We start from the raw sequence: 11,923 nt of genomic DNA on the forward strand, positions 1-11,923 counted from the left end.
CTGATTAGTTATCATACTATCTTCTTTGAGCAGAGTAAAATATAATGAAATAACAATATGGAAGGTAAACATAACAAATTAAAATACTTATCATAAATAAATGAGTGACTAGCTGTCGAATTAAATAGAATGTGGCAATGTATATAAAAAAAAATATTAGTTGTGCCTATAACCATATCAAGAGCATCTATGACATCAACTAGAGTCAAACTGTACAAATGTGCTTGAATAAGAGCTTGAGCAATAAAACTGTTAGACTCCCTCTGACCACTACATGATAGTCTTTCTTTCACAGAACCACCACCTATGTTAGAAGATCCCTTAGTAAACACATAAGGTGGAATTGTCCTCAGTCTTCCTACTTGTCTTACGGAGCACTTAACCCTAGGCTTAGCATGTCTGTCCAATCTTGCTTGTGGGAACTTAGCTACTTGATATCTCGTCTAAACACAATAAAAAAACCAACATGTCATCTGATAATTCTTTCCCATATATCTCCTACCATAATTTTGGCACATTGGTACACCACTCACTAAATCCTTAGAACTAATAATTTACCACTGTTAGGAACAAATACAGAAGACTCACCTCTCCTAGCATCTCAAAGTCAAAACTTACACTTTTTCCTAAAAATTCACTACCACAACCTCACCACCAAATCTTTTCTAACTAGTGGCCCATCATTGATGAGTAACTGTCATATCATTCTTAATCAGACGAGCACTCTTCACCAGCCTAAACAAATAAAAAATACAGAGAAAAATTAGTAGATGCCTCATATTGTCCTAAAACCATCTAAAAAATCTATAACACTTCTCCTTCGAAGAGTCCATTAACTGCGGAGCATAAATGATTAGATCAGTAACTCTACCACGTACTACATCACATACCTGCGCCCTTGAGTGACCCTTAAAAATATCATTTGCATCTGTTTCCGTACATATGGAGTTACAAATAACAACCTAAGAACATCTATAAACTCCTCCCAATTGATAAAAAATTCAACCTTTCTTGAAACCTTTTCTTATGTTGGTTTAATCATCAATGATCAGTTCCCCACCTAATAAAAACACAACTAGAGGTATATTCCTCTTAGGAGAACACTACAAAGATATCAAAAGCCTTCTCTAATCTCATAATTCAATCCTCTACTTCTCTAGGTTCAACAACACCCTCAAACCTTAGGGGCTTTAATGGTAGAAATATCTGTAAATGTCTATCTACATCATCAGACCTATCAAAAGAACTCCTGTGCTAGGCCTAACACATTAACTCTGCTTCTAAATGGAAAACTAAGATATTGAATCAAAACTAATAGCAAGAGAAGTACTCTATAAAAGCATTGTATGAAAACCACTATACCCATTATTTATATCTTGGTCTTATTAATCCAACAGATGATCATACAGAATGGACGTAGCTAAATAGAAACATACACATTAAAAACAAATAATTTTGAAAGCCCAATACTACCCAAAACTATCACACTTGACTAAAAATAATTTTTTATAGTTTTGTTTACAATAAGTTCTCCAAAACCATTATTCTGATACTAAAAATGGACTATCACAATCCAACCCCGTATAAACTATAGACAAAATGGGTCAAATCATGTTGGATGGTGGAAGACCAAGCCCAAGATCAAATTTGGAGATCTTATCAAATTTTTTTTAATTACCAGTAGGTAATAAAGCCACTATTTAACTATTAATAAACATAAAATACTAGTACAAAATTTTCCGTTTCATCATTTTCAAATATATATATATATATATATATATATATATAATCTCCAATATAGTGCATGTATGTAAAAGAGATAGAGCAGATTAGAAAATAATCATAATTGTACAAAATTAATGAACCAAAAGAATATATATATATATATTTTGACAAGATTAAAATTAGCTCAATACTTAGTATATATATATATATATATATATATAAAATTATACTATTATAACATACAATCTCAACTACTCAATTGACTCCTTATCCTTGCCCAAACCAGAAACAAAATGCATAATATATGTGAGCCAACATAGCTCAGCAGGTCACACCCACTGATCTATATTTATAATGCTTGAAATCTACATTTATATGCACTGAATAGAAAAAATTGCAAGCAAAAGATTCAATTAATTGGAAAAGTACTAACATATAATAGAAATTAAATAGTCTCTCCTTCATAATGTAAATAAACAAGCACTTTTTGTATTACAATAAAACTTAACAGATTTCCCTTAAGCATTTATATCTCCAAATAAAAATAGATATCAGAATTCAGGTCATTGTAACTCCTTATGCTAGCATATTAGAATACAAGCCTTATATCTCTGAAATTTTAAGGATATTAGAAATTCATAAATTCATGCCCTTATGACTCCTTATGGTTCCAGCACAATAAAACTTCCTCCTAACATCAAAATTTCTCAGAAATCGTACATTGCAAGCAAATAAACACATGTATAATGGCACTTCAATTGGAATAAATGAAAATCTTCATAACATGGAATATTACATTACGCTAAATTGGTAACCAAAATATTTAATAAAATGCGCAGAAATTTCATGTTCTCTAAAATTCACCAAATTATCAAGAATTGTCCAAATTTTCATTTTAAAACCTTAAATGTACTACAACAATATTTTTTTTGAGATAATAAATATATTTTCAGCTTGCTAAAAATAGTGCACTTTCAATTCTATCAGGTTAAAATTTCTTACAAAATACTAAAATATCTCGAATATATGTATCTATAACATACAAAAAGTTATATGGTAAAAGTTTAATGAATGTGAAGTTATCCCTATTTTTTACATTACAAGTTTATAATTTTAATTAAAATAAAAATTATCATTCTTTTAATATTAAAAACTAAGATAAGAAGAATATAACATACCTCGATCTGGATAAGTTTATGATCTGGTATGAAAAAAAAAAAGAATCAAAGTCACTAAAACTTAACTTTCACTTTATAAAATCTCTCTCTCTCTCTCTCTAAGCTGATAGCCTAAGGGGTGTTTGGAAAAAATTAGAAAAAAGAAGTGAAATTTGATATTTTTATAAAATATTGACCTAGTACTATGACATTTAGCACAACAACACCGTAGTGCTAGCTATTAACTAAGAGCACGGTGTCACAATGCCCCAATCCATCACGACATTATTCCCCTTAAATTTTTAAAATTAGATAGAGCTCAATTCCATAGTGTTGCTAACCCTTATGCTGTGGCGCTCCCAAAAGAAAATTTTAGGTTTTATATGGCATATATAAGACAATAAAAAGACTCTTAAGAGAAACAAATGGAGCTTGAAATAGGGGAAAAGCAAATTGCCTCTACAATGAGAAGGAATTTATACCTAAAGAGAGGGAGTGAAAGTTACAAAAATATAATTTCCAAAAAAAATATTGAATTAAAAAAAAACGAGAGAGATAGTGGAAATATTAAAAACAACGAGGCAACTCTATTGAGGCGCCACACCATTTGACACAAAATGGCACAAACAGTGGCCAACCTAGCCGAACTCACTGGCTTTAGCTCTGTTTGGGGTTGATTTTTGTGCCAGAAGAAGCCTTTTCTAACATTTTTTAGATCTTAGAGACCATTTTGTGATATTTCAGAATCAATTATAACTCTTTTAGAGCCTAACAAAGCTTCTATAATAAAATGCAAGTAGATTTGAACAATTTGGGGCAAAAATTTATAATATTATTTACTCCATTGACACATTGATTTTAAGAAAACCCAAAATTATAATTAAAAATATTTTACTTGGTTCATATGCTTGAAAGGTGGTTCACATTGTCATTGCAGGAGCGACTGCATCTTGTAATTTTTTCAAAATTATAACATTATGCTAATAAGTTTTCTTAAGATTTTAAATATATTTTTGGATGACACAAACTTCAACTTATGAAAATAAGGAGGTAAATTAATTAGCATGAATCTCGAGGTAATATTTGATTTAAAAACTTTCAAAATAAAATTCAGAATAATTTGAAGTTGGATTTAAATGAATGTATAATAGAAATGCTCTCTAAATCTTATGTACTTATAGTCAAATGGAGCGGCTTAATAAGAAAAATCTATTAAGCTTAAGATTATTTGACTCTAACATCACTAAAGCATTTAAATGTTAGACAAACAATCTATGATTAAGGGGATAAATTTGTATTGTTGAATTGCGTATTTTTCATTTTGCCAAAATCATCAAAATGCCCCATCTCAAAAGGGCTATAAATATGGCATCATTTTCAACAAGAGAATAGGGATTTGAGAGCTAAATGACATAAAGAACTATATTATTTATTCCAACTATCATCACCATGTTGTTGGGCTTAAATTATCCTCTTGTAGACACCAAATTTATGTACTCTCTATAACAATAATCAAACAATTATTCTCAACATCGCATAAATCCATCTTCTTCAATTATTAAGAAGATATGATTCTTGTATCTTTTATTTATATATATATATATATATATATATATTCTTGTATCTTTCATTGTAATAATAGATTACTGCAAATTGGGTAGGCCATAAAAATTTTTCCATTCTTAGATTTTCTACATAAAAATTTTTGGTTCCCATACTTTTATCGATGAGTAGAATTTTATAAAAACCTAAGAAATAAAACTTACACTCTACACTCTACATTCTACACTCACAACCCTCTAAATAACAAATTATATTGAAATTTAACCTGAATTGAAATTTTGCCAACCAATGTGAATGAATCTAAAGCAAGGAAATACAATAAATATTTTTCCTATGACCATCTGCAGTAGTATATTTTTTATTACATAGATAACAAATTAAAATAAATTAAATCAACTAATAAAATAAAGAAAATGTGATTAGATTGATATTTGAAGTAAATCTTGTAAAGAGAATTAACAAGAAGATCTTCATCAAATTTGTCCATCTTGAATAAATTTGGCATTAAACATTATATTCATACAACTCCATTATCAATTATGAGCTTGCAAAATTTCTCACGTTTCAAATAAGTTTTAAAATATACAGAGATCATTCAATCATATTCGATCTTAAGAGTAGCTATGATACTAAAAAAAAAAAAAAAAAAGAGTAGCTATGTTACCACATATAATACTTAAAGAACCACCAACTAAAGCATCATCAAAATAGCTAATTTGGTATCCATATAATCTTTAAAGAGTTGGGTTCAAAGTCCTTAGTAGGCTGTTGGTTAAAGAACAAAGAGTAGTAATTCTTGGGAACAATCTCAGAGTAGTACTGTGACTCTATACTTAAACCTTTTTATATAAGATAATCCAGAAAAAGTAAGATTATGCTATTCTGAAAATTGAATAAAAGATGAAAAAAAGGGTAAAGCTAGCAGAAAAGAAAGCATATAATTGTAAAAACGGGAAATCATTCAAGTCCAAGCACATTGCATGATCTCAAATTTGATAATCCAGCCTACAAATTAATGTGATTTATTTAGTGTGTGGAATCAAGAGGAGCCTTAATGACATAATACCTTAGCAAATGAAGGTTGAAAAACTGTCTCCTCTACATCCATTCACAAGACATCCCCTTGGTGATGCTATGAATGTTAAATTCACTTTACTGATGGTTGGATGGAGAATTTTCTAGCTATGTGAATTTCCCCAACTAAGACTTCATTTGGGACAGCTTTTTTACTGCTTCTTAAAATAATTTTTTAGAACAAATATTAAAAATTTTATACTAAAAAGTTGTTTTAAGAAGCAATAAAAAAGCTGTCCTAAATGAACCTTAAATAGAGTTTAAGTGATGCGATGACAACTTTTCCTCATCCTGATGGCTGTACCTCTGGCTTGGTAGACAATTCAAAGCCAAGCTGATTGTTTTTGGGGTTAGATGCTGGCTAGTCCTTTGATTATCAATTCTTACTTCATTGCGGACGTCCACTTCAATGACTGAGCAAAAACTTGATTATGATGGGAGAATCACGTCAAAGATCCCAAGAAGCAGAAACCTGATGATCTTACATCATTTACCTATTCACCAGAGATCTCCACAAGAACACGAACCATCTTTGAAATGATGAAACCGATTGGTATCCCTCACAGTAATATCCCGTCTAAACACCTTTGACAACAACTTAGTATACTCATGACAATCGCCACAAACTCTAAGGTTTTTGGTGATCCTGATAGTTGATCCAGGAGGAATATGAATTAAACCAAATGCAATTGCTAGCCTCTCACTGTGTGCATAAAGCATCTTTATTTTCTCCTCCTCCCCAACGTCATGCAAAACAAACCTTGTATCTGCGACATAACCTGCTTCCTTCTCCAAACTTTGGGTTATCTCAGCCAACTTGGCGTAGACTTTTGATGAATCTTCATGACATTTATCCCTTGCAACAAATGAATGAACCTTGCTTCCCACTTCAATCCAACTACATGCTGGGTCCTTCTTCAATCCTTTTTGCTTCATCTTCGATCTCAATTCCCGGACATCTTGCCATTTTCCCATTGCAGCTAAGGAATTTGAAATAAGCACAAGGTTTCCTGGATTTTCTGGCTCCAATTCAAGAAGCTTCTTAGCTGCAAGTTCACCAAATTCATAGTTTGAGTGGACACGGCAAGCCCCGAGGAGGGCACACCACACTGGCGCAGTTGGTTTAGTTGGCATCTTTCTAATGAACTCATATGCCTCCTCCACTTTCCCTGCTCTACCAAGAAGATCAACAATGCAAGCATAATGCTCTGGCCATGGTTTCAACTTGTGCTCATTGATCATTTTATCAAAAAATAATTTTCCTTCCATAATTAGTCTGGAATGACTGCATGCATAGAGAAGAGCTAAGAAGGCAATATGATCAGGTACTATTCCCAGGGTCTCCATTTTGTCAAACAAATCAATAGCATCCCTTCCTCGACCATGCATACCACAAGCATCAATGATACTTGTCCATAGAACCAAATCTTTATATTTAACACCATCAAAAACTTTGAAAGATTCATCTATACTACCACATTGAGCATACATATCCACGAGCAAACTACTGACAGATCCATCTATTCCTAGGCATCTTCTCATCATGAAACCATGAACTTCTTTTCCTTTCATCAAGGATGCCATGCCTGCTATGGCAGAAAGGATACTGAAGAGTGCAACCACATCAGGCTCTATATTGGCTTTCGTCATCTCTACACACAAACTTAAAGCATCGTTGAAGAGCCTATTATGTACATAGCAAGTCATCATGCTAGTCCAAGACACCACATCCTTAGTCTTTATCATACTAAAGATTTGCAGAGCCTGACGAACCTCTCCGCATTCTCCATAAGCATCTATAAATGTGTTCTCAAGTACAAGATCAAGCAACATGTGCCTGATAGTATAGCCATGAATCTGCTTCAAGAGAGAAAGACAAACTAAACTGCTACAAGCAAGTAAGATACTGCCGATTATCATTGGATCAGCTTTAATTTCTTCTTTCAGCGCTTGTCGGAACAATTCAACTGCCTCCAAGTAGTAGGAATGCTGAGCAAAGCATGCAATCATGGTCGTCCATGATATGACATCCTTATTAAGAATTCCATGAAACACAAATTTGGAATAGTTTACAAGGCTGAATTTCGCATACATGTTTATGAGAGTATTTCCCATTTGCAAATTGGAATCGAAACCTCTTTTTATCGCATAACCATGAATCTCTTTTCCATTCAACAAGTTCCCTAACTGCCCCAAAGCAGAAGCTACAGTTACGAGAGAAACTTGATCAGGTTGAAAACCCATTTGAAGCATCTGATAAAAAATTTCAACAGCTTTCCTATATAAACAATTCTGAGCATATCCAGATAGTAATGAATTCCATGACACATTATCCTTCTCATTCATCTCATTAAACAATCGAACAGCATTGGGAATACAACCACTCCTTGTATACATAACAACCAGAGCATTTCCTTCATAAAGTTCAAAACTCCTATTGTTTTTCAAAAGTGAGCAATGAACCTCCCTACCCAATTTCAGCAGGGACAATTCTGTGCAGGCTTGAAGGACACTAACGGCAGTATAAGTGTTCATGCTCAAACCAAACCTATGCATTTCTCTAAACAGGTAAATGGCATCAAAATAATTTGCAGCTTGCACACAACCAGAGATAATAGAATTCCACAGCACAACATCACCTTTCTCCGGCATCCACTCGAAGAACTTTCTTGCTAGATCAAGTTGCCCACACTTTGCATACATGGAAACAAGTGCATTTGCAACAAAACCTAGACTAGTAAGACCGCATCTAATAGCGAAACTATGAATCTCAATCCCACTGTGAAAGTCTTCAACAAAGCCACAAGCCTTAAGAACAGAAGCAAAGGTACACCCATCTGGCATTTCACCCAACATCCGCATATTCCAGTAAAGCTGAATAGCTGATTCAGGTTTTCCATTAGAGGCATACGCCCAAATAAGCGCATTCCAAGCAAAGATTGTTCTCTGAGGCAATTCATCAAACAACTGCTGTGCTGCATTGAGACACCCACATTTTCCATACATAAATAACAACTTTGTATGCAGAAACCCATCAAAAGAATTTGAATAAGTTTTCAGAATGCGAGCATGGATCTGCTGCCCTTGGGCAGCTACGTTCTGCGAGGCGCAGAGTTCTAGAATCAATGAATAGGCTTCTTGGGAAAGATGGTTTGATGGGTTGACCAGGGAGAAAAATGCTTCTTTGAGATTTCCTTGCTTGCAGAGTTCTTTGAGGGAAGTATTAGTTTCTGGCTTTTGACGAGGGACGGAGAAAACTAAGGGAGGAGTTTTAAGGGAGATAGAAGGGGGAAGTAGAAAAGAGAGGGCCATTAAAAATGAGTGATTTTTGGCCGTGGAAAAGTTGGAGAGAATGCATGTACAAATAGAAAGGAGAAAGAAGAGGGCGCAGGAGCCACAGCCACTGCGATTTTAATAAAATGATAGTTCCTTCAAATTCAGAATGAGAACACAAGAAACAGAAGTTTGTAAATGTAACGGCTCAAAGGCTTAGAATGCATCCAGGAGAAGTGAAGAACCATTCAGAGTACAGTTAAAAAAGAAAAAAAAAAACTATTTTCCGCCACAAACCTAAGCATATTCTTTTCAAATTGTTGGTACACATAACACCTTAAGAAAAAATAGACGAGGATTATATGCATATCACAAAAAAAAAAACATATATATTTAATATTTATTTATCTATCACTTTAAAGTCTAAATTACATCAAAAAATCTATATGAAAATTGTGTTCTATTTTAATTAAATTATTATTAGTGATACTTTTGATGTGATTTAAAATTTTGAGTGTCTAAATAATATAAAGATTTATGAATTAGATATGTGAATAGATAGAAATTTTATAGAATGAATATAAATCCAAAAAAAAAAAAAAAATAGAGAGGTGTTTAATATTTTTTATTATTAAAATTTATACAACTTCAGAATAATTTCGTATTCCCTTATTTACTCTCTAACCCCTTATTTATATGTGGAGGCCAAGGTATATTGTTATATTAAAAAAATGAATAAATTATGTTTGGTGGCCTAATAAAAGTTTTACACAAAATGAAGATTTAGGATCCCCTATCCCTTACATTGGGCATGCATTAGTGATTTTTAAATATTGAGATCATGGACATGAAGTTGCAAAACAACTTCACCTAGGCTAGTTGGGTTTCAACAAGTAGGTTATCTTAAGTGTCTTGAATGATCTTTCCTTGTTATTCCATGGGCTGAGTAAATGGGTGATTAGGCCGTATAAACCTCAGCTATTTTGTATAGTCGGTTTGTGTGCCGAGTATGCTGGTGGATGGCTTTAGTGAGCTAATTCTAACAAGTTTTAAATGTTGACACCACCTAGTTAGCCAGATAGCCTTAGACTCGACCCAAGTGAATTCAAGTGAACATATAATTTTTATATTCTTTTTCTCTTTAATGAAATCTAAAGAGTATTGGTATTAAATACTACCGCTAGGATACGTTTTCACATCATTCATGACTAAATGACATGATTTAACTCTTCGATATACATTAGCATGCTAAGAATCCACAAATATGGATTAGGGCCATCTTCGCAGAGTTTCCTTTTTTGCGCATTCCATCTCTCAGAACTATGTGCAAATCAATTTTCCCAGATGAAGAATAAGTGTCCTTCCTCTGACATCAAGTTTAAAAATCCTTTAAAGAGTTCTATAGTCTTCCCCATAATGAATGGATGAAGGAAGATTAAGTTTTAGTAGAAGATGGCATGAATAGAAAGTTAAACATGATTTACGTACCCTTATGTTTTGGCTATGTATTTTTAATGTCTAAATCCATATAGACATATGGTATGATCCAAGGTGATGAATACCCAAGTATGAATCAAGTGGAGCTCAATATGGAGACCCAAGTTGTCATATTCTATTCTTATACTAAACCTTAATTTGGATTGCATTAACACTACAGGAAAAACGCTGAAAACCGACAGTTTTTTCAGGCGGTTAGTCTAGATTTACCGGCGGTTTTTAATGTTACCGGCGGTCTAACGGCGGTTTATAAACCGTCGGAAAAAATGGCGTAGGAAACCATTTCCGACGGCGTGTTACCGGCGGTTTATTTTTGCGGCGATTTTACGGCGACGAATACCGCCGGTAACCACCAGAATTTTAACCGTCGGTTTGCCGGCGGTTAGGCCGCCGGTCACGTTACCGGCGGTTTTCCGGCGGTTTAAAACTGGCGTCGTCTGGTTCGTAGACCGCTGGACGGCGTCGTTAGACCGCCGGTAATTATGACCTGCTACATCAAAAATAAGGTCTTCATAGGGTCTACTCATTTGATCTTCATCAAATGTTTCATAAGCTGTAGATGAACCGGCATGAGCATCTCTATGTGGCTCGTACTCGCCATGTGATGTCCAAATCCAATAGTTTGGAAGAAATCCCCTACGATATAAATCAAGCTTCACATCATCGGGCTTTAGGAATGCTAGATTTTTATGCTTCGAACACGGACATCTAAACATTTTATCAAACTGAAAGGAAGGCAGTTGAGATGCAACTTGAATGAAAGTTTCAACTCCCTCTATAAATTCAACTGTCAATCCTTTTCGACCCGGCAACAATCTGTTATACATCCAATATCTCTCTTCTTGGATAGTCATTTGCACGTTGAAGTAAACGTACCCTACATGTTGGAGGCATAAACAATCTGTTATACATCCAAATAGATTTTTATACTTTGAAGGACTTAATCATGCTCTAAAAGAACAAAAGCTTATCCATATGTTGCATTTAAATAAAATAAACGCATAGATTTGATTTGGGGCCTAAAGGGGCAAGGTGGTCAACCCTGGTTGACTTGGTCAACCGGGTTGACCCAGGGTACAAGTCTAGGCCCAACAGACTCGACTCGACTCTCTCAACCCATTGGAGAGGGTCTTGGGGTTCGACTTGGTCAATTTGACCAAGTCAACTCTTATTAATGTCTTGATCACCCAATGCCATAATCCCCTCACAAGGTCTATTACAACTAAAAGTACACATCATATATTCAGTTATAGATCTATTGAAGCGAAAACCTTATAAACTTTATAGTTGACCTCCATAATTCATGTTTTCCTTCAACTCCCTTTCTAGTCTTATCAACATGAAGAATATCATCAGTAAAAAGCATACACCAAGGTAAATCCTCTCACAAATGTCTAGTGAGAACATCTATGAGTAAAGCAAAAAAGATATGGACTTCTTGCTGATCCTTGATATAATCCAACCGAAATAGGAAAATACTTGATCAAACCACCATGTATTTGAACACAAGTAATAGCTCCTACATACATATCAATAATGATTTAAATATAAGCATTATTAACTCCTTTCTTCTTAAGAACCCTCCATAGCACTTCTCTTGGAATATTAACATATGTTTTCTCTAAATAGATAAA

General features: G+C 33.8%; 1 protein-coding gene across 1 annotated transcript; it reads right to left on the minus strand.

Moving 5' to 3' along the window:
• Positions 1 to 5,859: 5,859 nt before the first annotated feature.
• On the minus strand, positions 5,860 to 8,920 carry LOC110112963 (pentatricopeptide repeat-containing protein At3g63370, chloroplastic). Its single transcript, XM_020845369.2, has one exon. It carries the CDS (start codon positions 8,829 to 8,831, stop codon positions 6,018 to 6,020), a length of 2,814 nt encoding a protein of 937 aa, XP_020701028.1. The 5' UTR covers positions 8,832 to 8,920; the 3' UTR covers positions 5,860 to 6,017.
• Between the last annotated feature and the right edge of the window lie 3,003 nt (positions 8,921 to 11,923).

The sequence above is a fragment of the Dendrobium catenatum genome, unplaced genomic scaffold, assembly GCF_001605985.2.
Source record: "Dendrobium catenatum unplaced genomic scaffold, ASM160598v2 fragScaff_scaffold_1557, whole genome shotgun sequence".
In the NCBI taxonomy this organism is placed as follows: Eukaryota; Viridiplantae; Streptophyta; class Magnoliopsida; order Asparagales; family Orchidaceae; genus Dendrobium; species Dendrobium catenatum.

Excerpts from the sequence above, each read along its gene's own strand:
- LOC110112963 (XM_020845369.2), bottom strand. The coding sequence starts at position 8,831 with ATGGCCCTCTCTTTTCTACTTCCCCCTTCTATCTCCCTTAAAACTCCT.